This window comes from Juglans regia, chromosome 3, assembly GCF_001411555.2.
Source record: "Juglans regia cultivar Chandler chromosome 3, Walnut 2.0, whole genome shotgun sequence".
Lineage (NCBI taxonomy): Eukaryota > Viridiplantae > Streptophyta > Magnoliopsida > Fagales > Juglandaceae > Juglans > Juglans regia.
In genome coordinates this window covers 4,625,258-4,653,030 of record NC_049903.1, presented here as the reverse complement: position 1 = coordinate 4,653,030, position 27,773 = coordinate 4,625,258, and the positions used below count along the sequence as shown (strand labels likewise).

At 33.8% G+C, this 27,773-nt stretch overlaps 2 protein-coding genes across 3 annotated transcripts; one reads left to right on the top strand and one right to left on the bottom strand.

Moving 5' to 3' along the window:
- Positions 1-233: 233 nt before the first annotated feature.
- LOC108983413 (stomatal closure-related actin-binding protein 3-like) lies at positions 234-11,923 on the bottom strand. Of its 2 annotated transcripts, none has more exons than XM_035688806.1 (13): positions 11,624-11,923; positions 10,016-10,482; positions 9,456-9,584; positions 7,967-8,059; positions 5,513-5,653; positions 5,285-5,353; positions 4,400-4,483; positions 3,396-3,576; positions 2,813-2,929; positions 2,663-2,721; positions 1,768-1,902; positions 983-1,132; positions 234-505 (listed from the first exon to the last, which is right to left on the bottom strand). In XM_035688806.1, exons 2-13 carry the CDS (start codon positions 10,298-10,300, stop codon positions 473-475), a joined length of 1,476 nt encoding a protein of 491 aa, XP_035544699.1. In that variant the 5' UTR covers positions 10,301-10,482; positions 11,624-11,923; the 3' UTR covers positions 234-472. The 2 variants fall into 2 exon arrangements, with proteins under 2 accessions (XP_035544699.1, XP_018810575.1); XM_018955030.2 differs by having other exon boundaries at positions 10,016-10,318.
- A 7,800-nt stretch (positions 11,924-19,723) lies between these two features.
- Positions 19,724-23,627, top strand: LOC108983411 (tubulin beta-5 chain). The gene is made up of 4 exons (XM_018955025.2): positions 19,724-19,903; positions 20,855-21,253; positions 21,735-22,004; positions 22,578-23,627. Exons 2-4 carry the CDS (start codon positions 20,860-20,862, stop codon positions 23,258-23,260), a joined length of 1,347 nt encoding a protein of 448 aa, XP_018810570.1. The 5' UTR covers positions 19,724-19,903; positions 20,855-20,859; the 3' UTR covers positions 23,261-23,627.
- Positions 23,628-27,773: the final 4,146 nt, after the last annotated feature.

Sequence of the window (27,773 nt, the reverse complement as noted above, 5' to 3'; positions counted from 1 at the left end):
CAAAACCCTCTTCTTTTACAGGCACTTGAGTAGAATGCATTTGGTGACAAATTAATCGAGCCATCTGCACACTTGGAATTTTTTCTTTTTTCTTTTTTCTTTTTTATTCTTCCTGCTTAGCAAGATTTCAACATAAATAAAGCCAAACCCAACTCTACCCTTGTGTCAAATGATTATGTCATAAACTGCCATCCCTTGTTGCAAATGTAGCAACATATAAAGTAGAGTAAATATTTGCAAATCAGCCAAACAGCACAAATGAACCCATTAATATAGAAGTGGTAACTTTGTTACAACAAATGATTAGGCAAACAAAAACCATGCCTAAAATGATTCAACCCTATTAGTGGAACCCCGATTACTATAACAAGCACCAATCTTTTTTGAACAACACAAACGCACACACATTACTCACACTATGAAAACCTGGTTTTACTTACATTTTGTGAAGATTCAGTCAGTAGGTTAACTTCTATACTTGATCATCTGGTCCAGCAAGCATAACCTGTTATTAAAGGTTTCCAATTTCAAAACTATGTAAATTGAAAACCAAAGCAAAAATGGTAGGATGCTGGCAAAACTAATTTCCATCAAACAACCCATGTAGCCTTTATAAATCGATTGGTGTATGCCCGAAAATAAGCGCTGAGCATAAAGAAAATGTTTTTCAAAGCTATACCAGTGGCTTCAACTAGTATTCAAGATACAGAAGAAACAGAAGCCCGTAATCAGAGCCCAGAAAATGGAAAATTACAGTAAGCACTTAATCATGGTGATTAAGATCTTCAAATATTCTTTCTTTTTATTTTCTTTTCTTTTTTTATGAATAAGATCTCCTAATATTCAAAATAAATGATAACATAAGCTAGATGCGGCAACAATTGCGTAGAACTTTTGGGGTAGAAGGGGGAGGGAGTGGACTCCTGGGATTAAACTTTCATATGTCCTACCAAATGTCTGGAATAGAGGAAAGGGTACTTACATTGCAATCAAGAGCATATTTCCTGGCAAGCATAATTGCTGCATTCCTGTCTCGCTCCGATTCAAATGTTAAAACAAACGAAAGGCCCTTCCTTGCTTGCCAAAACAATGCCTTGGCTGCATTATTACCATCGCCTCTAACTCCACAAAGCTAGAGGTAGAGAAAAAGTTAGTTTAAGAAAATTTGGTCGGTGAAAGTTCTTCAACCAACGGTACCAACTTTTAATGTGAAGGCTTTAAGTCTCAAGGAAAGATAATTCAAGTACAGAAAGAATATGGGAGATATCAATGATCAGAGGCCATGACAAAAATAAGACTCCAGTTTCTGCATAACATGACTGATACATTGACAGAGGGAAGTACATATATTTGTGCCGAAAGTGCAAGTTTTTTCACTTTAAACATTGGTTCAAATCTTTGAGGCAAAGAATAATAGGAAACTTTTATCTGCCAGAAATCTGTGCCAAAGATTAATTCAAATTCAAATTAACAGTATGACATGCAATAAAAAATTTCACAAAGAGAATGATCGCACAGTTGGAAGACTTTCCCCACAAAGAGGCTAAAAAGAAATGGAAAGATCAGAACATGGATCATGCAGTTCACAGCTCTTGAAGGCAACTAAATCTGTATCAGCAAATGAGCCATGGAAAATATGGAGCTTCAATGACAAACTACAGTTAACAGGTAAAATGATGGGGTCTTGTGAATCTCAACATGCAAAAATGAGCCTTCTTCCCATTACGGAGATAGTCACTATAAATGCTAAGAATAGTGAAAGGAGACCTGCATTGACGATGAATAATTTTCTCTAGCCTTTGTGATCCATCCTCTACAGAGCTTTATCCTCATCTTTCCCACATGAAATACATGAACTGAGTGTGACGCATGATCTTGTCCATTCATCTGGGAAATAACTACCTAAAAGAGACAAATGTCAACTTGATAAGAATTAGATGTGCAGACTAGTGTCCTAGCCCATAATACCCCAGTTTATTTTTGTCAACACTTGGAATTAATTAGAACCAGCACAAATAATGAATTCCAAAGCACACAGTTCCAGATATATGCGCAGAATTTATAATATTATGTTAAAGTTCCTATATCCACAGGTTGTAATAGAACCACTTGGTTTCCTGATAAGAATGATATGGTAGTTATATTGTTAGATGCTGGTTTAAGACAAGATCTACATAAAATCCGTTTGGACCTGAAGCAGAACTCAGTATCCTAAATGACTTTACATGCTACTGATACTTGTTGCTAAATCTGACATTTATAGAATTTTGTTGTGTAGGTTGCAATGAAGATATCTTTTTTTCTCGTAAGACCACTATTAAAACAAAAATGCCAGCCATTAGTTTTTTCATGTGTTTATAACTATTATTTGAGGATCACGCCACGAGGCAACTACACATCCATAGTAAATGGGGACAACCCAGCCTGAAGGATCAGCCAAGAAATTTGCCAAATTTGACAACAAAACAAAATTTGTCTCTCATCTACTCATCCTCTTCTTGTGTCTTAGTTTTTAGCAACTAAGAAAATAATGGAATAAGATATCGTTATTCCGCTTTTTATCATATTAGTTTTTGGTAGTTAAGAATAATTCTCACTATTACAGCTTAATAAGAATTAAAAAAAAAATTGGGAAGTAAATGAAGAAAATACAATAACATACATTGAATTCGGTGTTAGACTTTCTTAAAAGCGTCTCTACATAGCTTCCAAGCCCTGCAGCTGTCAGAAGCAATTTAGTCAGTCTCTTTTTTTCCCCACATCTCTAAGCATCAATACGATGCATGAAGCTAAAAGCTATAACAGTCTTAACCTGGATCAATGGGACCAGTAGTTGTGACTGTGAGTTTTTGGCCGTTTGAAACAATTTCAGCTTGTAAGGTTCGCCCAACATCAAAGGGCTCTGGAGCATAAATTGATTTGTTGGCCCCTGTTGAAGTGGAACTAGTATTAAGAAAGATGCAGTTGCATAATAATAACTCGTGAAGTTAGTAACAGCATGAAACATTGGTGAGTTTTAACTGTTTGAAGGTACAAGGAAATCCTAGATCTGTTTAACACTTGAAGTATTTCTCAAAACTTCAAATGAAGTAGGAGCATATTCCTTTTTTTTCCTTTTCCAAATGCACAATTATAGACAACCCGATTATTCGTAAACCTTAAACAAGTCAACATAAATGAATCACAGAAGAAATCGCATACAATTTTTTTGTGGGTGATTATACTAAAGCATAGAGGACTGAAGCAGGAACAATGAACAGACAAACAAGGTAGAAAATAACAATATGTTCAAGGTGTTACAGTTTTAATCATATGAACTGATTCTACTGAGACCAATTGACATTGGAGCACAGGATGTCAATTACAAGTAACAGAAAACTTCTTGAACGAATTACCTGAAATAACTTCCTTCCAGCTGCCTTCAGATGACAAGCGGTACCACTGGATCAAGCTTTTTGAAAGCAGTGGAGCCTTGTCTGAGCAAGGCTGGATTCGTAGATAGGAACCTAGATTTTCAGAACCTTCCAAGGCATATATACGGTATTTGTTCTCCTCGTCTCTCTTGCTCATTGCAAGCTGGAAAAGGATAAGGACATTAGATATTCCAATAAAACTATCAAGAACAAGCATTCTTGCATTGCTAGTAAATATGTAACAATTAACAAAACTGAAGAAAGATATCAGATGTCAAACCATAGTCATAATCACATTAAGATAGCAAGAAGAATTGAGATGTCAAAACATAGTCTGAAACCATACTCATAGAAACATGCATAGCTAGGAAAAATTATTTATCCATAATCAAGGGGGAAAAACAGGCTTTATAAACTTTAGGACATAGGAGTCTCTCATATATTACTACTTAACAATGCCCAAGAAATATGAACCTATATGTGATTAATTCCAAGATAAAAGCTAGAAGGCAGGAACTGAGCCTATATGTTATATATCAGTGACGTACTTGACATTAGCACTAAGCTTAGGTACTACTATTTCGTTTCATTTTCTATGTCATATTATCACCCTCCTTTTCGTGTTGAATATGAGCACCGTTGCCGAGAGCTAATTCTAGTCATTATTGAACCAAGTTCAGACTTCAGAGGTAGCCACTGAAATTGGGTCTGTCAACCATAAGTTGATAAAAAAAATAGTGACAAAATGTTAAAAGAGCACTAAAGAAACATGTCATGAAACAGGTGTTTGGGAATATACATGTTATATGATATGAAATGAACTGATGCTATCCCCCTCGTTTTGGCTTAAGAAGAGAAAAGGTATTTAAATTAAGGTAAGACCTCACTGACCAAGCCAATGACAAAACCAAATATCAACCGTTCAGCTAAGGTCGGCAAAACTTATTACATAACTTTTATAATGCAAAACAAGATATTAAACAAACCTCTTTCTGAAGCTTAATCGAAAACATAGATTTTTCCCGAATTTGATTCCTTAGCGCACGAAGCTCATGCTCCATATCCATCACCTGCAAAGACAATGCATATATCTTCATAGTTTGAAAAGGGAATTTTAGATCAACTACCTACTTGAATTTATTTGTTTTTTACTAGGGCTATGCCTTTTACTTTGCTTTTACTTATCAAAAGAAATTATTAGTTTTTTGGACTGATCCCCATAATTTATTGATAGCCTTCACTTATATCAGAGGAATACCATGGCGACAAATCCATAAGCTTGATTGAATGTACAAACATCCCAGACAGATCGAAAACCAACAAAAAAGGAAAGCCAAAACTCTATACAAAGCAAAAGCCATTAAAAATAATTGAACTTCAAGCTACATATTTGAACTCCCAGTGTATACTAAAAAAGCTGGCGATTATGGAGAGCAAATCATGCCTTAATATGTGAATAATAATAAAATATGACAGTGAAGAGCCTTTTAAACAGCACCAATCTACCCTCTAGCACCATATATTGTTGAAGAATATGGCACATACTCTTGAAGATGTAATCGTTTCAACTATTTATTAGACTAGTTTTTTTTTTTTATATGTGAGTATTTATTAGACTAGTTATAAAACTAAGTATTTAAATAAAATGTTGAGCCAATAATTTTTTACTGGGAAAACTAGGAATTAGCAAAAAAAAAAACTAACAAAGTTTTGTAATACACGTTTGTTATGAAACCAACGGCTAGCCTCAGTAAAATACTAGAGTATGTGTCAGGGATAGGGCAACTCACAAGTATCTTGATCATGGTTTATACTGAAATCTGAGAAAACCTACTGGAAAAAGCAAAGCTAAGGAGAAAATAATATTGTACCTTGCTTGGCTGATGCAACAATTTGATTCTTCTAGCCTCCTGAACCTCCTCTACCAGCTCCTCCACATCCTGATGGTGTGGAACATTAAAGAAACAAAAACAAAAACTAGCCTCATGAAATCTGAACAACAATTTTTTTTTTTTTTTTGTTTCTCATGTTCCATTAATATTTAGATTCCTAAAACGTAAGGTAAATGTATATAAAACATTAAAACAACCGATTTAAACCTGCTTTTTTGAAGCTTGGGAATCGTTTTCTTGTTCTTCAAGCGCCTGTCCAATTCTCAACACTACAGCCCTTGCGCTCTCAATTTCAGCACAAGCAAAAGACTTCTCTTGGCTAACCAACTTTTTAGCATCTTCAGAAGCCTGTACATAAAATAATGCACTCAACTGAAAAACAAATACAAAATAACATTTTGCACCTACACAAAAAAAAAAAAAACCCCCAACATATGGAAGATAAACTGTATGTCAGCCATTCACATGGCAATATATGTCCCCTTGAAATCAGAAAAGGGGGCAAGGCAATATATTCCATCGCACAAATCAAATTACCATCACTAAAGCACCATCATCACCCATAAGAATACAAACCAACAAATAAATTGACATATCCTTCCCAATAATTCAAGACTTTTCAATAGAAACATGTCTTCTAAATCATCCATAAGCAGCAAAAACATGATACCATTTTATCTTAAATATGGAATCAAATCGTCAATAAACTTTTGTATACTCATAATAGAATTAGAGGATTAACATGAAAATCTATTGGGCATGCAAGCCAAGTATTAGACAGAAGACATAGTCAACTGAACATCCTACATTTTTATCAGCTATTTTTTAGCATCCTCTTTATAACCACGAAATAGGTGTAATAGTGTAAGATATACTTTCATGATAAATATAGGTATTAAAATCAAATAAAACTAACATTGCGATTATAAAATATGTTTGTTGAAGAGGTTCGGGATATGAATGTAAGATATGGCGGGGAGGAAATTATGGGTTTGTCCTTGGTGCCTTGTCAGGAGGAATGTCTAGGGTCGGGAGTATAGTTGGGAATTGTGTATGGGGATAATATTGTTCCCCTGGTTTCTCTTCCTCCGATAAACAATAGAGCGAGTTCACCATCATATGGAAGATGTGAAGACCAATTTAAAGCACTACTCACTACAATTGAGGCGAGGCCACTCGCTTGAAACCAAATCAAGTTTTAAGAAAAGCAGGGAGTTAAAGCGTCTTTCTTCGGCAATCAACTACGACATTAAGGGAGGTAGCTCAAGTCGAGAGAAGACAAAAGGAAGGGCATTTTGAAGACGTCCTCGTAGAGGGAGTTTCGGGTGGAGTATTAGTCTTACGGGAAATAAGGGGTTGGGGAGGTATGTTCTATTCCAATTCTGGCTTAGTGTATTTTGGATAAATTTCTAATTTTCATGGATTTTTTGGGTCATTAGGAGCTCTCTAGTATGGGTTAGGTGTTTTCTTGTATACGTCCAGTGCACTTGGTTACTCCTAGTGATATATATAATATTTTTACTTATAAAAAAAAATGTCTATTACTTGCATCTAAGCTCATCCTTTCAACCAGTAACATATAGCATCTGAACTCTTCATCACTAGCTATTTCTCGTTTAAGCAAAAGAATCCATTCGTAGTTCAGTCACTTTGAATGAAGAAATTTGAAACTTCCATGCTCATTTCTTTTATAGGCAATTACTTTTACCCATTTGTCAATTTGTATCCCTATTGAAGATTTAATCAATCTTAGCCTTCATGACAATGATGCCGAGATATTATTCCTCTCAATGGAGAACATGACCCCAGAAGAACAAATTGGCACAAATTTCACATATAACAAAGAAGTATAGTTAATTGAGCCAATTAGATATATGATCAATTTCAACTTCAAAGAAGAATACTTTGAGGATGTTTGGAAACAATTTTCATCTCATCTCATCTCATTCTCAAACATCATTCAAACATAAACACTTTTAAACTAATCATTACAACTTTTTCAAACTTATCATTACAACTTTTACAAAATTTCAAACAAAAAACAAAAACAAAAAAATCAACTTTTTCAAATTCAAAAACAAAAATTATATTTTAACAATATTTTAACTTTATAATATTTTTTATTCAACTTTTTCTCTCTCCTTTCCCAAAACCCAATAAATACTTAATTCAAACTATCTCACTATTGGGTTCGAATGGCCTTGCCTTTGAGAGGTTCCTCGACATAAAAAATAAAAAATAAAATTATCTCACTATTATTCACAAACTATCTTATGACTATTCACAAAATTCTCATCCCATCTCATTTCCCAAACATCCCCTTAGTCATCATAAGTAAGATAAGTAGCCAATGAGCTAAGTTGAAAACATTGTATAGTATCAAGGTCTAGTTTGGACCAAGAGCAAACTTGGTTTGCTTGGACCATTGGGCCATGGATTGACAATCGACCCAAAGCACTCAAGTAGGACCTATTGTCCAAATTCAACAAACCAGCATGTCTGAGTGTATGCATAAATAATAAAACACAAGCCAGGGAGTCAAATGTTATCGATAGACACGTTAAAACTAATGAGTAGAATCATGAGAGATAGAGCATATGAAAAACAAGGGGCTAAAAGATGTATGATTGTATATGCAAATTTAGAATGCCACTAAATGACCTGCTTGAGGAAGTTCGCTAGCTTTTTCACTTCAAACTTCTCTTGAATCAATTCTCCTTCTTTCTGAGTCAACTTAACAGCTAAAGCTTCCACCTGCAAGATGAGATCGCGGTCGAAGAATTATTATATTTCAACTATGGCATAGACAATAATAAAGGAATCATGTCTTTGCGTTCCAAATGCACTCAGGAGTATGTTCCTAGAAAAATGGAAGGAAAAGGGAAAGGAAAGGAAAGGAAAACGTAAGTGCATGTTTGGATAATGAGATGAGATGATAATTTTGTGAATAGTAATGAAATTGTTTGTTAATAGTACTGAAATGGTTTGAATTAAGATGTTTTATTGGGTTTTGGAAAAATAGAGAAAATGTTGAATACAAATATTATAAAGTTAAAAAAATGTTTGAAAGTTATTTTTTAATATTATTTTTGTTTCAAAATTTGAAAAAGTTGTATTGTTTTTTGTGTTTTGTTTAGAAGTTTGTGAAAGTTGTAATAATTAGATGAAAAAATTGAAGATTTGAAATTTAAAAGTATTTTGTGTTTGAGTGATGTTTGGGAAGGAAATTATGAGAAGTTTTGAGATGAGATGAGATGTTCTTAACTCATCTCACTTCCCAAACATGTCTTTTTTTCTGCTAATGAGGTATCTGGCTATTTGAGAACTCAACTAATCCCCAAACACATGCAGTGCCCTCATTCCACAACAATTAGACAATTACAATAGTCCATAGTAGATATTTTTTAAAGATGGCAACTTTTTTGTGGAGTATTTTCTTTTCAGTTGGGCTGGTTTGGCTTGGACTGTGGCTAGAAGATAGTAGACCTTTTTCTAATGTCAAGGAATCTCAAAGACCGTGCAAACGTAACATGTATTTTACCCAGTTAAACACCAGACCCGTGTAACACGTCCCAATCACATGGATCGGGTAAATCATCAGCTTTTTCACCAGTGGGACGTGACCCCCATAAATTATTTGCACCCAAGGAGTAAAAATGATAGGTGGCAGACCACAAATTACAGAAGTGTGTAAAATGATTCCAATTTGTCTCATTTAGTGGATTGGAGAGAAAGAGAAATAAAAAATTGAACAGCTTCTATTACCTTTAATGGGCTGGATTTTTACAGATAAAAAAATGGGCAGGATTTACATGATTTTCTCATATTTTGTTTCTCTTTCCAGATACATGTGTTTCTTTTTGTGTACTTGGGTTTCGCCTTTTGTGCCTTTTATTGAAATTCTTTACTTGTAAAAAAAATAATCGCTAGGGAAAGTGATTAACAGGTGAATTTAAATTTAGGTGATGCTTCCTAAAGTGCAACGACCCCATGTCAAAGAGACACTGAGCTAACCACTTCAGGATTTCAAAGAAAAAGGAGTAAAAAATAATGATAGTCAAGACAGAAGCTATAAGTTAAAAATCTATCAACAAAATCCATAAAACAAACTCAACTAAAACTAAATAAAGAAAAAGTATGCAAAACTAACCATAGAGATAGCTTTCTCCACATCCTCCTTGTTTCTTCCTGCCAAACGGCCTTTCAGAAATTCCAATGCATCTCTAAGTTTCTTCAAAAGAACATGTCCCTCCAAAGAAGCCACTTCTCTAAGCTTTGCCTGAATCAAGAAAAATCAGAGCAATTCATTCAGTGATGTCAGAACTTCATACCCTTCCCACATCAAGGGAAAGGAGAGCCAAATGGAATAAAGAAAAGAACTGGCTTGAGTTGGGAGAGTTAGAAAGGAAAGAAAAATAAAACAAAACAGAAAACAGTTCAAGAAAATAATTCATATTAATTACTCATCCAGCATTATCAGAAACCATACTGCACACAAGGGGGAAAGAAAGCCAAATGGACAAAGACATAATCTAGAGTCGACTTTGCAACTTAAGAAAAAAAGAGGCGCTTTGTTTCAACTAAGGTAAGGCCCAACATATAGCTCAGATGAGCAAATTCACAGTCTCAGACTGAAATTACTTATATGGCCACACCTGTGAGGAATAAATTAAAAATAAAATAAAATGAGAAGTGGAAAATTATGTGAACCTCATCAGACAACTTAGCAGCAGCAGTCAAGTTCTTGTCAAATTTACTAGCAAGATCTCGAACTGAGAGACGCTTGTGCTGCTCTGAAAGATTGGCAGATTCCTGTTCAACAACCTCCTTCAAGGATGGGCCCTGGTTGTCCTCCTTTGGCTCTTCCAAAATTTGATTGTCAGCTCCTAACTTATACTTTGGAAACCGATTAGAAGAAAAGCTCACATCAGCTGAAACCTCAAGAATGTCTTCTTCCTCCATCTTCACTTCAAATTCAGGGCTTATCTTCGTCATTGCTTCAGATCAGAATATCTGTTCACCAGGAGCAAATATAACATGCTCAAATATGGCCTTTAATTAGATAACAAGGCATCAAATCTTCCTCCTGTCAGGACACAAATCCACGATCTGAAGTAGCAATACACACACATGTAAAACTTTCAATGACACCGTTGCATTCTGCACCCAAATTTAACCTGAAAATTTGTGCAAATTGCATTTCGATTTTATTTTTTCAGGCATAGCACAGAGGCATAGGGGCAAACAAAATCCCACCATCCATGGTAGGTTGATTTTGAGTGACCAAGGCTTTCATACCGTTAAAAGGTATAGTTGCCTTTCCATCTCATAGAGATTTAACCTGGAATTGCTCTCAATCCCATGATCTATAGATAAGTAGCAATTCTATTATCCTATGATAATAGAAATTCAACCAGAGAAGAAGACCGCATATCTCACTGAACGAGAGACATCACTCAATCTGGCGATGCATGGTTGAAGAAAAAAAAGGAACATCGTGAAGCAGTGAACTGATTGGTATTCAATAGTGCGGTTACCCCCCAAAAAAAGAGGAATTCCATTAAAATGTTGTCTGCAATATGGCCAACTAAATTCCATAATTTCAAACAACAATATTAACCGATTCTAAAACAAGAATGTTCATCAGGCATCAGTCTAACGCATTCATATAAAAATCACGCATTTTGATAGGAAAAAAATACAAAAAACGAGGGAAAAAAAAACTGACATTTGAGATTGGCAATAGATAAAAATTCCAATTATAAAAATCACGCATTTTGATAAGGAAACAAAATACAGAAAAAAAAAAACTCTGACCTTAGAGATTGACAATAGACAAAAATTCCAACGACTCCCCAATTAAACTATTTATCAGAATCCATTTACTTGTAGACCCAACAAATAAACAACAAACCAAGGTTAAAAGTACAAACGAAGCAGTAGAGTTTTCATGATGAAATTCCAAAAAGAAATGAAAAAGACCCTATTTATAAATGAAGAAATCAAACTCCAACTTTCCAACTACATTTCAAGGAAACAACCCGAACTAAAAATTTCTCCACGCAAAATTATTAAACCATCTATAAAAAGAAAATCCAACGAAACAAAACAAAAATGCAGTCAGGAATCACTGACAAGGCATTTCTACATGTATTTACAACGACCCAGAAATTAAAACAGCCAAAGTACATGAAAAATCACAAACTGACCCCAAAAGGTTCAAGCTTTCCTGTACTAAACAAATTCAGAAAACCCGTATGAACAAGAATAAAAAATAAATAAAAATAATGCGGCTAGAGAAAACGTAAAAACACTTACAAGATCCAAGAAACAATGCGTCACCGGAACAGATAAACAAGCTAATGCTGGTCCATTGGAAACAGCTTCAAGGAGTCGCCGGCGAGTGTGTGTATGAGAGAATAAGGAAGAATGGACAAGGAGACGAATAAGAAGAAGAATCTAGGGGGGGGACTGGTTTTATGCTTTGCTTTATGAAAAGATAAAAAAGAAAAAGAAAAGCAAACGAAGGCCTTCTTCGCTTGTCGCTCTGACCTCTCTGTCTCCTCTCCCAACAACTCGAATGAAATGTTCCTCCTCCTCCTCCTCTTTCCTCCTTTTAATTTAACCTTCAACCTCATCGAACAGCTCTATATCTTCCTCCCTCTGTGAAAAAAAAAAAAAAAAAAACATTTAAAAAAAAGTATCTGACGAAACAGTAAAAAGAAAAAGCCTGCCGTTCCCACGCGCTGGCCCCACCCCTGAAGCCGGTCCCACCTCATGGTTTCGCGGAATGAACACTTTTTCGTTCCATGAGTGGAGCGTGGAGAGATGCGCGTGGGCCTAGCCATTTCATTACAGGTTAAAAGCGATTCCGTATATCACAAACCTTAGGAATACGCGTATTTACGAAAATGGGGACTGCATGGAAGCGGTATCCTATGAACGATTCCTGTGAAAATGTCTGTTCTGTACTGTACTGGACCATTACGTTATCATAAATAATATTTTCGGAGCACACCAAGGAGAAAGCTACTCTTTCCGCTGGCTACCGCTTGTCGCTTTCGCTATAATTTTTTATTCTTATTACTTATTTTTTAATAATATTATGATTTTTTTTTAAAAATATTAAAAAAATACATATAAAAAGGTACTAATATAACTAATGAAAATAATTTTTTTTTTTTTTTTTAACTAACACTCACTTAAAGAGATGTGTAGTCTAGATAATGTTATATTATATGTGTAAAATGAATGCTTTCAATAATGATTTCTATCTATATTTATTTTTTTATTGAACATATACCGTACAGAGAGACGGGAATTGAAAAATGGGCAAGGCTACTCTGTCGCCCAGTATTTACCGCTGGGCATGTCGCCCAGTCTTTTTTTTTTTTTGTTTTTTTCTTTTCACATTTTTTTAATATATTTTTATTTTTAAAAAAATACATCAGTATATTTAAAATTATTTTTTTAATTATTAAGTAAAAAATAATAAAAATTAAAAAATGACTAGCTATCAAACCAAGTAGACAAATCTAAGTGGATAAAAAAACTTTTCCCTTAGAAAATACAATGAAAAGATTGAATTTTGGGGCATGTGGGTGTGGGTGGAATAGTCCCCGTCACTGTCAGAAGGAGTCTGGTTTCTCGATTTGTTGGAGTGTCTTGAGAATTGACTGTCAAAAAGTTGAGACACTAATCATGGGAATTTTATCCCCTGCGTATTTGGATGAAGGCAATTTGACATAATTGTCAACAGTTAATGGTTTGGGGATATTTCGGGTAGGGTGCTGCCTGCTCGAGTTTTATATTTTTAACATCTGAAACTCATCATTCCCTTACCATTATTAATACTTCTGTACACTCTAACGACGGTTTATCGGCAGAGAATTAGAGTAATAGAATATATCATCTTAATCTAAAAAGCCTTAAAAAATAATAGATGATTTGAATTCTATATCTCTCGTATTAAAGTTGTAATATTACGTTATAAATTAATAGAACTTATTCTATTTAAAAAAATAATAATACTTTTGTGCACTCTCCAGATACTTCGCGACTTATAATAATTAAGTACTGACAAGTATGGGAATGACAATTTACCATTTCTCAAACCAAAACAACTCTAAACTTTTTAGAAGAAAAATTAATATTTATTATCTATGAATATTTCTTACATTAATTTCAACTAGAAAGGAAAAAAAAAGGTAGTTCAAACTAACCAAGAACAAAACTTCCATATATATTTTTTATTTTATCAATGAAATATTTTATATCTCACTTGAGACGATCATGCATGCATGCTAAATCAAAATATAAGATTTAGGAAACTATTATCCTTCAGTACTTTGACTATATTTTATCCTTGTACATGTAATGAAACATGAATGTTTATTTTCGTTGATATAAATAGCCGGGTGACATATATATATTAATTAGGAGAGGTTTTGATTTAAAACTTACCTCAACTCATTTCATCTTATCATTATAGATTTTTCAAATTTCAACATAAAATATAATAAATAATTCAATTTTTTCAAATGTCAAAATAATTTTTTCAAATTCTTACATAAAATATAATAAATAATTTAATTTTTATTTTACTATTTACAAACTATCTCAACTCATTTATGAATCTAAACATCTCCTTAAGAAGGTTAGAGAAGTATTATTTTCGCAGCATTCATTCATCGCCCACCGTTTTAGAAACGAAGTTTGGCCACCCAACTAATATGACATTTAAATACTAGTTTCGTACTATTTCAAACTCATAGGCTATAGGGTATATGCAAATAAATACAATACATTGATCACCAAAAAAAAAAAAAAAGTTAATAAAAGATCATCATTTTTTCCATAAAACATGATAAATGCTTTAATTGCAAAAAAGTTATAAACTAACATGTCTTAATATAATATAGAAAATTTTTATATTTAATTTTATAAAAAAAATTATTAATGAACGTAACACTTCACCTAAAACATATTAATAATACCAAAAGATTCAAAGAATAAGCCGACGGGTTGTCTTCTATGACAAGAACAACCGACGTGATAGAACAAAGAAGAGAATTTGCCTGATCAGCATGGCCTGTTTGCCTTTCCCAATCTCCGGATAGGCTTAACATCATGTAGTACTATCCGGATTATGATTTATACAAAAGCTAATAAAAATAAAACAAGGCTACGATAAAAACACAAAAAGAGAGATTTCTGCGATCTTTCGTTTTTCCTTTCATACTAATCTACTCTTTTAATTCAAGAAGTGGGAAATATCGTAAGGAGGTTGATTTTCTTTCTATTTTTCTTTCTAAATTATCGTAATTAGGCTTGAAAATAATTATCAATGCATGCAATAAAAGAACAAAAAATCTACTCAACCTCTTACTATTCATACAACCTCCACACTTCACATTATTTTTAATTTTTATTATTTTTTTCTTTTATTAAATATTTATTATATAAATAATGAATAAAAAATTTAAAATAATTTAAAAAGAATAAACTCAAAAAAAAATTAAAAAAAAATATTAAAAATTTAAAAAAATATGGAGTGTAGAGTGTGGTGGAGGTTGTGTAGCAAAACTCATAAAAAAATCGATCCCTTCCATAATCACGGACTAAAAAATGACCTTTCATAAGTTGTACTCCAGCTAGCTCTTCCATTATTTTCCTTTCTTTTTTTCTTTTTTTTTGGGTTTTTTTTTTTTTCCCCCCTAAAATCCATTGCAGACTTCAACAGGCATGCAGATCAACAGATCACTACTTACCCAGATCTATAAATACGTGATTTTGAAGCATATATAATTCAGATAGCAGAAGTGGTGTTTCAGTAATTTCGATAAACAGAGTAAGTATAATAATAATAATCATCATTTGATTGGAGCACAATAACTTAAGGATTAAATGAAGTATGTAAGTGTCGTGTAATCGTTTTAAAAAATAATGAAGTTAGTTTACAATTAAAAATTTAATTTTTTTAATGTGAATTTCATATTTATTCATTTTTTTTAAAAATGATTGTATATCATTTACGTAACTACAACTACAACTGTTATTTCACATATATATGAATGAGTAAACAGTACCGCAGTAATGAGACATTCATGAATGCCTCGTGCATGCGTGAGATTCATCCTTCAATTCTAGGAGGACAAGGAAGGTTAATTTTTAAAACGATTTACTTTATTTTTCCCAATAGTTGGGTATATTATATATATATATATATATATATATAATATAATAAAGTATTATTCTAATTTCATACGAAAAATTTGTATGAAATAAATATATATTTTTCATTCTCCTATCAATGTCGTGGGTTTTTTTTTTTAAAGAAACTGAATAAATTATTAAACAGTAAATATTAATAGTCTAAGGTGAATTGATTCAAAATTAGAATTTAGTAGTTGCCAAACCACTAAAAAGTAACCTAATAACCGCTAAACAACAACCACTCAATATATGAGCTTTGATTGATTATCCAACAAGATATGAAACCTTGGACGATAGTCTTCTACCAAACATGTGATCCTACTACTCTTAAATACAGATACAACTTATTAATTCCACCCATATCCAATACATAAACTCGAGATTAGGAAGCGCGTGGGAGTTGGAAATAAGGCATCTTAATGAAATGATGGTTCCCATTAAAGTAAACAAGCGAAACGTGAAATTATAAGATGCTTTAGAGCTAAGATTTTTTAATAAATATATATATATAAGTAGTAGTTGTGGTGGCATGGGGGGAACATTTGTTAGGTGACTCTTATTGTTCCTAATGATAGTTTAACACTAGCAGTGCTTTGTCACCATAATTAACGCCTACCGCCTACAACATCTGGCCCAGGAATCCCATGGCCTGAAAATGAGATTGAGATGCCACCTAAGGCCAAAACCCGCCAATATTTATTCTCACGGCTCGCGGCACGCTAGCTGCACGGGTGGGTTTCTTACGTTAAATCAACCTGTGTGCCAGTGCAACCACCTTGTTAATTGTTGCCAATAAACATCATGTCATTGTTTGATGAACCCTTTGAATTTCAAGTTATATATCTTGGGATGGATTTGGTATATATATATATATATATAATAGAGCTGAACACGTTACTTGAAAGGGTCCCATATCGTTCGCATTTTCTTGGTCTACAATTATAAATGGGTATGGATTTGACAAATGGGGAATGCATTAAGGACATCGACTTTGAGCACCGACCCAAAATCCATTGCCAGCTCGTCCACGGCAATCTGCAAGTCCTAATCTTCTTTGTTGTTTTTTTCCCCTTTTTATAACGTCCTAAAAAGCAATGATGGGGGTTAGAAGTCAGTTGGGCTGTAATCCTTTTATTTTATTTTATTTATTTATTTATTTATTTTCTGCCTTAACGGGGGGAAATGCTTTATCTATCTTATGATAAAGCTAGGCATTAGGATGTTTGTACGGTTCAAACAGAGGCACATGGTAGGGCCCATGGGACTCTAACCCCAAAGCTGGCACTGTTTGAGGTCCTCACCTTCTCATCGTAATGCATGTAAATTGTAATGTTGTAACGCAGACCCCACTTGTTCTCGTGGTGCCTCTCGGTCTGAAAAACAGTGAAATTCCTGGTTGTACTCTTATCTCTCTCTCATGGGGGCAATTTCATTGAGCAAAGCTGCTGTAACCTTTTTCAAGGAACGTGTCATGTCACATTCACGTATCTATATGGTTGCAGACTATTTAAATACTTGACGTTTACAGTGTGACCGAATCTTAACCCACAAGGCATTGAAGTGGAGCAATTTTAGCTAAGCAATTAAATGCTCGATCGAGAACCCTATGTGTTAAGCTTTTAGTGACTTTGAAACAAAAAAATAAAACCAAAAGTCATTTAAATATTGTTAATGTCTAAAAACGACGCAATCAATAAGGAAATAAAGATTCATTCCCGGACGTATAATAATAAATATTATAAAATATATTTTTTTTTAAATAATGTGAGTGGAGAGTTGTGACAAACAAATGTTATTTCATAATCCATCAATCCCGTGAGCAAAGTGGGACTAATTTGTGTACCGAGGATTGAGTAAAGAGCAAGGTGTGACAATGATTTTGCTATGGTGAAATCAACAGTATCACAAGTATGCATGGTATTGACTCTTGAGGTAAAAAAAACAAAAAATGTTCATAAAATTGGTTTTCAATGAAATCTTATCAGTAACGAGACTCAATTATCCGTTGATTGAGGAACAAATTCAGCCCATATAATTGACTAAAATGATTTGGATAAGTTGGCTTCAAGCTAATCTCTATTAATAATAATAATAATTAATATTACATTACTTCTGATTGGGTTAAGAAGATCGCAAATTTCTCCAATCTATATCCGAGGGCGGTTGGAAAGCCTCTAAAGTCTCGGAACGCTGTAGTTTTACTGCAATTGACATTGTGTTTCTCTCCTTTTGCTATTGTAATTATTACCTTACCAATGTCTCCATTTCAAGGCCCAGAAGCTTTCCACTTGACTTGGGCCTAAGAAATAAGGAACGTCATTCGACAATATTTATTGGGTACAAGCCTATGTTTTTCTTTAGAATCTATCAGCCCAGTTTCATTTCATTACCCAACATTTTTTTTTTATTTTTTATAAGAGTTTCATTAACCAACATGAGCATGCATATATCAAAATAACTATTATAATTATTAACGCGAGTAGTAGTGCTACTTATATTTTTATTTTTATTTATAATTTGATTTATAAGACTTATTCTGTTATTATTTTTTTAAAATTTAAAATTTAAAATTTTTAATATATTAATATCTAACACGTAGAGAAGTAAATTTTTTATAAGTATATTTAACACGCCCGGATTCGAACACCCGTACTCCAACCTTCCCCAGTAAAAAAACACATATTCATCAACTTTGCCATTTTATAATGAAAAAATCTATACAACTTTCTACTATTCACACAACCTCTACACATTACATATTTTTTAATTTTTATTATTCTTTCTTTTATCAAATATTTAATATATGAATAATTAATAGAAAAATTAATTTAATTTAAAAAGAATAAATTCAAAAGAAATTTAAAAATAATATATTAAAAAATTTAAAAATTTTAAAAAATATAATGGGTAGAGATTAAAGAAATTGTGAAACATTACTCTTTTGTAATAGCGGAGTCGTTGAAGCAAATGAAGATGCTTAGACCCAAAGCCAAGCAAGCATAAGTGCCCGTGGTAGATCTGATCAGCAACATTAACCACTCACTCTGGTTCAATCCTAACCAGGGATTTTATATATATATATATATATATATATTTATGTTTTAAAAGAAAATTTCCTTCCTAGATATTGGCTGGCAGAGTGGCAGGTCACATGTCAACGAACCTTATCTCATGTGTTCTTCTGCAAATATTTCTTATACCTGTTTTGTCCCTTTGCTCTCTCCCGGAAACACTACCCCCACGCGCCCTTACAAAACAACATTACTCCTGTAGTTCCCTGATCAGTAATACTTTGCCACGTTCAGGAATTCTAGGTCCGATTGGGTTATCAACTTATCAGTTCCTTCACGCGCTGTACGATTTGTTGTTTGTCCACTTTAGTGACCGGAAAAGAAAATTGAAAAATAATTGAATACGCTGACATATGTCTTTCGGACTACCTGCAATAAAATAAGGGACCCCATTTTTGCCCTCCATCTCAGATTCTCAGTGACCAATTTAACCGAAACTATGGGGGACCCAAGAAATTAATATTTCTTGGATTGACCTATATACCCTTCTCACTCCTGAATGAACCCTTAAATTTCCATATTGGTCAGCTACAATATGCAAACACGACTTTTTAGATATATATATTTTTTTTTGGCCAAGACTTTTTAGATACTTGAAGGTTGATGATGATATACTATTATTTCGTACTCGTTAATTCAGAACCAGTCAAGATTTATATGAAAAATTCTATATATTATATTCTATCTAATTTTAATTTATTATATAAAATTTGATATTTATTATCGTTAAATGATATAATAATAAATATATCACAACTTATATAATATAATATTTTTTTATATCCATAGTATAATAAAATTGAAATGTAAATATGGTGTATTACTCAAAAATTTATAATATGTACGTGGGGCTGGACAAGCTTGTAAGGACGTTCCAGTCATTTCAGTTAAGGTCATATGGTGTATTACTCATAAATTTATAATATGTACGTGGGGCTGGACAAGCTCGAAAGGACGTTCCAGTCATTTCAGTTAAGGGCATATTTGTCCTACTGTTTCAACCGTAATGAATTTTTTAAAAAACCTCAACCCCTGCTTAATCGCTCCAAATAAACTTCATCCTCACCGTCCATACCCATCATCCAACGGGATCCAATGTACTTACAAATAATGGAGGGAAGCACAACAAACAGTTGGATCTCTCTCTCTCTCCCCCTCTCTCTCTCTCCCTCTCTCTCTCGCTTATATAAACCTCCGGAGCACTCATTGCCTCCCAAATCTCTAATCTCTTACTCCCCCATCTTCTTTCAGTTTTCAGTTTTCATTTCTCACTCTGTGATTTTCCTGATTTCAGATTTCTCGTCTACCACAGGTAAATTTCTCTTGCCAGGTCTGGATTTTTCGATCGCACTGTTTTCATTCTCCGCATGCTGTACGAATTTCTTATTCTGTCGGTGCCGATTGCTGTTTTATTTGCTTGAAGATATTCTGGTTTTCGATTCGCATTAGATTTCCGTGTTGCAAGTTTGGGAACTAATTTAGTTCATTTTTAGAGCTTTTTACTCCAATGTTCAGTATTTACTTTTTATTTCTATTTATTTCGGTTATCTTCCATACTTCTTTTTTTTAAGCTTTATCTTCAAGTGTTCCGAAATTTCACTGCATTACTTGTATCTTTTTTATTTAATGCTGCGATTGCTTGAAATACACGGATTTTGATCATCTATGTTGGAAATTTGTCATTTATCTTGTTTATTCTGCTTTTTAAAAGATCATTGTTCGTATAGTATTTTTAGAAGGAACACTGTCTTACGACTTGGAGAACTTTTACGGATCTACTGATTGCCGATAATGCTTAACTCTATTCACTTTCAGTTAAATTTATTTTTTTAATTCAGTTTGTAAGATAATCAATTTAATTTTTTTGCTAGAGATTTCTTTGAAATTGCTGAATTCTCATCGTATTTTACATTTTACTTGATTTTTCGATTTTATTTTGGCGAATCTTGTTCCATCATTATCTTTTAGCACGTTCAAACTTATGCCATCGCTAGATGCCTAGATCACTCAAAGATCATTGGATTTAGCGTCTCATTTAATAGTATTCTATGATTTGATTTCTGAACTGATAAATGGCTACTATGTTGATAAATTGTTGGGTTGTGATGAGTACGAATTACATGTTGCATTTGAATTCAGGAAAATTGAGGGTCCTTGAGGTGTTTTAATTTGTGTATAGAATTAACTGTATTTCTCTGATTGTGATTTCGTTGTCTGTTGAGTCAAGTAAATCCTTGGATTTGATTTTCGCCTTTGAATTCAGGAAAAATGAGAGAGATCCTTCATGTTCAGGGTGGACAGTGCGGGAACCAGATTGGTTCCAAGTTCTGGGAAGTTGTTTGTGATGAGCATGGGATTGATCCAACAGGAAGGTACGTTGGGACCTCAGATCTGCAGCTGGAGCGTGTCAATGTCTACTATAATGAAGCTTCTTGTGGCCGATTTGTTCCCCGAGCTGTGCTCATGGATTTGGAGCCTGGCACTATGGACAGTGTTCGCACTGGTCCATATGGCCAGATCTTCCGTCCTGATAACTTTGTTTTTGGACAATCTGGTGCTGGAAACAATTGGGCCAAGGGGCACTACACTGAGGGTGCGGAGCTTATTGATGCTGTTCTTGATGTTGTGAGAAAGGAAGCCGAGAACTGTGACTGTCTTCAAGGTACAGCTTCATCTTATCTTATGATTTGTGTCAATGTATCTTTACAAGATTTAGTACGTTGGTGCTACAATAATTGTGCTATTCTTGCTCTTAATTTGGCTTCCTTGAACAAGTGCTCTTAGATTGATGCTTTAATTCCTTTGCTGCAAAAGCCTTCAAAATGCCCAGAATGCACTGCAAAGGGGAATTACACAATGTATAAGTAATTGAGTAGTGCAATAAAATAGGGAATATGGGATTTAATTTATGCTTCTTTGTTATGGAAAGTTGAATTATTTTAGCAGCTAAGCTGATCAAATTGTAAAAGAAGTTCAGGTAGTACACAAGATAATTGCCTCATCTGAACATGATGTATGGTTCTGATCATATGGACTGCAATGTGGTGTTCTTGAATAACCTCTCTTAAGAGATTATTTAAGAGCTCCAAATTCTTGCTGATAGTGTAGATTCTGTTAGGTTGCTGATGATATTTTTTTGGCAGGTTTTCAAGTGTGCCATTCCTTGGGAGGAGGAACTGGTTCTGGAATGGGTACCTTGCTTATCTCAAAAGTTCGGGAGGAGTACCCTGACAGGATGATGCTTACATTCTCTGTGTTCCCATCACCAAAGGTTTCAGATACAGTAGTTGAGCCATACAATGCTACACTTTCTGTTCATCAGCTTGTTGAGAATGCAGATGAATGTATGGTGCTGGATAATGAGGCTTTATATGATATCTGCTTCCGGACTCTTAAATTGACTACTCCTAGCTGTAAGTAAACGCTAAACGCTCTTGCTATGCTGTATTATGTGAATGGTTTGCTTTATCGAGATGGAAAATTATTTGACTTACTAGGTTGTGAAGGTTCTTATTGGACTTGATTAAGTAGAGAAAGAAACGTCCGAGTTTGGAAGCAATGTGTAGTTCTTATATCATTTATGTTGTGTTGCTTTGTGTTTTGGTTATTCCAATGTTTTTTTAGGGACACCACTAGTTGAATATTTTGCTTTTTTGAACACAAGTGTTTTTTGCTTTTTAGGGACCCTCTGTTTCTTCTTTGATCATTGCCATGGTTACTTCAATATTTAATTTTGGTAGTTTAATCAATCCAAGTGCAAAACTGTTTTTTTCTCTGGGTGGATAATTCATGCTCCAACCTTAGCCAGGTAATGCACTATTACCATGATAATTTTGTATCACTTCGGTTGATTAGATGTTACATTATGAAGATATCTGCACGTTGGAGACAAATGCTAATTTTGATATCAATATCCTAAGTAATGTTTATCCAGTCAATTATTGTTTTAAATAATATAACTTAGTCGTTGTACTTCCTGGTTGCAGTTGGTGACCTGAACCACTTGATCTCTGCAACCATGAGTGGGGTTACTTGCTGCCTCAGGTTCCCTGGTCAACTAAACTCTGACCTCCGAAAACTTGCTGTAAATCTGATTCCCTTCCCTCGTCTCCACTTTTTCATGGTTGGATTTGCTCCTTTGACCTCCCGTGGGTCCCAGCAGTATCGTGCCCTAACTGTACCAGAACTGACCCAACAAATGTGGGATGCCAAGAATATGATGTGCGCAGCTGACCCAAGGCATGGGCGCTACCTGACCGCCTCTGCCATGTTTAGGGGCAAGATGAGCACCAAGGAAGTGGATGAGCAAATGATTAATGTTCAGAATAAGAACTCTTCCTACTTTGTGGAGTGGATTCCAAACAATGTGAAATCAAGCGTGTGTGACATTCCACCCAGGGGACTGTCCATGGCATCCACCTTCATTGGTAATTCAACTTCCATCCAAGAAATGTTCAGGAGAGTCAGTGAACAGTTTACTGCCATGTTCAGGAGGAAGGCTTTCTTGCACTGGTATACTGGTGAAGGAATGGATGAAATGGAATTCACTGAAGCTGAGAGCAATATGAATGATCTCGTGTCGGAGTATCAGCAGTACCAGGATGCCACTGCTGATGAGGAAGGGGAGTATGAGGAGGAGGAGGAGGAAGAAGGAATAGAGCAGATGTGAAGTTGAATGGTAAATATAAGGCCAATTTCCCTTGCCACTGCACTATGGTATATGAAGCGTCGCTATGTTTTACTCCATTTCTCTGTGAAGATTAATTTTTTTTTTTTATGGGGGATGTTGTTACTTAGTTTTGTGTGGAGAAAGAACATCACTTGGAGAGTGTAAAATGTCTAATCTTATCTCTCCAAGTTATATAGTCTGAATGGTGGTATATGAAGCAGAAAAGGTCTGCCCGATCTTTGCCAGCAGTCGCGCTTTACTAATCTGTTTGTTCCATATTTGTTTATTTTCTTCACCGTATCCATTATTGTTTTTGCCATATTAGTTGGTTTTTATGATATCATGTAGCTTTGCGGGTTCTCGTCTATATTCTCTTTTCTGATTGTCGTGTTCAGAGCTGATTTGTTTTCTTGAAAGTTCGTTTCGGGTTATCTACTCTTTTAGAATAAACAGTGACTAATAAACGCATGAATGTGCTCTACTCCCTTTGAGATTGGTTCCTTTTTTCGTTTCCTTCTATCTCGGCGATTATTTGTTAGCATTGCTCGGAGAAAAGGAATTTAACTTAAACCTTGTCATATAATAAGAATAAGAAGTAGCTTATTTAAAACAAAAATTTTAAATATAAGTCTCATATTCTGTATACTCATTTAAAAATATGTCATTTTATTTTTTTATCCACATAATAAAAATGATTTTGAACATATTTGTAAGTAAAATAAGATAAAAAATAAAATAATATATTTTTAAATAAATGTACAAAATGTAAAACTTATGAATAGTATTGCTCTATTTAAAAAAGGGTTTTTTTTTGGCGGCTCAAAACCTTGTTCGACGGTCTAGCATCTTTCGGCAAAATCAACACGAAACACAAGGCATGTGAGACGCGACAAGGAAAAATTAACGTCGAAATTGGTTTTTACTCTTTTTTGTTTTTGTTTTTAAAGGCAACTAATGTACGAGCAAAGGTCCACCCGTTCGCTTATAACTAACCTTTTCCTTAAATTCCTTTGTCGTTTTTAATTCCCAACATTAGGTAAAATTCTTGTAGAGGTCATTTAGGTTGGTTTAGGTAGTGAGATGAGATGATTTTAAATTAAAATTAAAAATTAAATAAAATATTATTAAAATATTATTTTTTAAGATTATTATTATTTTAAAATTTAAAAAAGTTGAATTATTTATTATATTTTATATAAAAATTTTAAAAAATTATAATAATATGATAAGATGAGATGAAACTATTTCTGTATCCAGAACATAAAAAATATTAATCTTGGTACATAGACTCTCTGTGATGACAATTCTTATATCGTGCCCATAACCACCTAGTAACAATGTAAACACATATACGTATGTGCGCAAAGAAGGCTAAAAAAAGAAGAAGAGAGGAAATAATGAATTTGGTCTATTTTGTAAAGAAAAAAGAAGAGTATTAAGGTTGCTGAAATTTTGGCGAAGCGGAGAAAAGAGTATTATGATGCACGAACAAACCCAACTAAAATACTGTGGGCTTTGGCCCCTCCAAATGAGGGACCTATTAGTGTCGGCAGAACTTAACCCACCCACTGACCCACTTCACAAAAGTCGGCACCTGATATTATATTGTATAAAAAAAGAAAATTATAAATTTCCAAAATTAATGTGATTGGGTAAATCTCTTTTTATTATAAGATAACTCTAACTCTGATATATTATTATTAACAAAGAAGTCAATAATTCTCACAAGTAAGATTTGGTTGGTATTTATTTATTTAATTTTCCTTTTAATTTATTTACAAGTCATAAAAACCAGTCGTTAATAAAGTGATCACGACTACCTAATTTATTGAAATAGGTATACAATGTCTTGAAAAATATACAATAACTCATAACAGTCAAAAGACTATATACAATTCATTTTTGCTTTTGGTTTCAGCAACATTTTTACCTTAATTTTGCTTATTATAATATCTTTTATTTTATTTTATTTAAAAAAAAAATGAGGCTATAGGGTAAGAACATGAGCACCTTATATCTTTAGAAACCTTTTACATCCACTGAGACAAATGGGAAGGAAGAAGTTAAGAGTCAAATATACTGTTGTCCACTACTGAAAAGTATGGATTGGAAAGGGACGACCTTTTGCCTTTCCACTAAATACTGGGTGACAGATTACCTTTACTTTGACAGCCAACAAATTCAAGAGAAAAAAAAAAAAAAAAAAAGTGAGAGAGAATGAGAAAAACCAACCAAGACAGAAACCTTTTTCACTGTAATTTGAAACCCTATTTTTTTTTCTTCTATGGATAAACACGTAATATTGGAACTTTTTAAAATAATAAAAAAAATTAATGTAATTTTCAAACTTCTTGTTTCTCTTGCTCTCATGCTGAATGGAAAAATGTTATATATCATTAATGAAAAATGATTTATTTTTCACATTTTCACACCTAGACCCGTGATGGACAAACAAAATGATTTACGTTTGAGTTCAAAGATGAGATGAGTTGAGATGATTGTTTAGATCATCCAAACCAGCTCTTGATTCTCCAAGGCCATCCTCAAGTTTTGAGTTTAATTGTTTAGGTCATTTGCACTTAAATGTTGGTTGGTTGTGCACTTTAGGTGACATTTTGCCTAAATAAAAAGCAATGAAAATTAAAAGTTGTCTAGTCAGAATGATGATTCCCTATTTCCCATCACAATTTTTAGGTGTCCAAAGGGGCATGAACGAGACCTCTTTTTTTTTTCTTACTTTCTTTCTTTATGACTCCGCATATTTCTTGGTTCCTTATTCCTTATTCCTTTGCCTAATTTCTGAGATGAGTGGCAAGGTGGCATTACTTGCCCAACTCAAAGTAGTACAAATAATATATGTGGACATCATGGGTGAGGAGGAGGCATAGGATAAGAACAGAACATATCAATGCCTTTGGCCCTTTGGCCTTCCCAATTTTAGTTTTAAGATCAAAGCAATCAAACAATGCAAAGCACCTGATCTCTTTGCCGCCACCCCCACTACCAAACAAGTTTTCAAAGAGGCTATATATATTCGCTTTTTTCCTTTGAGAGATGAGGAATGGTATATATTTATAGCCCAATCTTTTGACTGTTTTAAAAGTAGGAAAGGAAATCAAAAGGGTGGCAGAAATAGAATACTATATGTGTTATGTGGCTTGCTCACAGACAAAGAGGAGATAAAATCTTTTGGATTTTTTTGTCACTTTTCCAAAGATTCCAATCTTTAAAAGCAATTTGATGATCATGCATTGCTCAACCTGAGTTTCCTCATCTCTTCAGTCCCCACACTAAATTCTTCCAAAACTAAAGACTCGCCCACACAACTTTCATCACAGTTACGAAATCAACTACAACAACAGGGCAATATCTCAGCAAGTTGAGCAGGAAGACTAGAGCAGAAAGATTCAGTTCTTTGTATTTTTCTCGTTCACTTTCACAAAACTTCTCATCTCATCTCATCTCATTATTATAAATTTTTCAAATCTCAAAATAAAAATAATATTAAAAAAATATATTTTAACAAAATTTTATTTAACTTTTTAACTTTTATCTCAATTCATCCCATCTGTAAAAACAAACTAGGCCTTAGTTGCTTACATTTTAAAGCAAAAACTATTCATTTCTTTCCAAGTTCTTGCGTATGTGTAATTTTGGGTCTTTCATGCTTGCTTAACCCATATGGTTTTTCCAGTGATACATGGACAACAGATAGACAAACAACACGCACATATATAAGACACCAAAATGTTGCTTTCCCACTTGTTTTTTCTTCCTTTTCGTGTCCTCCTTTGTGCTTTCTTGGTAGATATAAATGCAGCTGTAAATAAAAGGACAGAACAAAACACACACATACACATTGTTCACAGCCTCTTCTTTTGGTGCAAGGTAGAAAGTAGTTGTCGGCTTTGATGCTGAAAGCATATTCAACGCAGCTATTTAAAAATGATTAGAACTTACATGAATCTCATTTGGACTGTTCTTGGTGGTTCATGCCCTCTTTAAGTTTTAAAAAAATATAAATCACTGAACAACCTTTTAATTACTATAGTAAAAGGCAAGCTGGGTCGATGCTAACTATTTTGACACATAAAAAATATTAGCATCTTTATAGGTTTCTTAAGACAATTTTATATGTGAAACTCATGAGATTATATTTTCAAATCAAATGGTCTACATTTTTCTCATTATATCCTTTATCAAAAGCTGCTTGTGATTCCACATGCACTGACTAAAATAATAAGGGTAAGAAGTAAAAAGGTCGTTTAGACTATAGAATTGAACGTGTGTGTTGAACAGTCAAGAAGGGCAGGTGACAAAGACTCATTCATCAGCTACAGACGGTCGAGACTCAAGACTCGAGACTCTAGGATGGGAGAGTGGTCAAAACGGTGCGTGTGGATCGACGCCATGGCTGAGGTCAGCTGGGTTCGTTTGTTTTCAGAGATAAAATGAGATGAAATGAAATGAATTGAAATTAAAGTTAAAAAATTAAATAAACTATTGTTAGAAT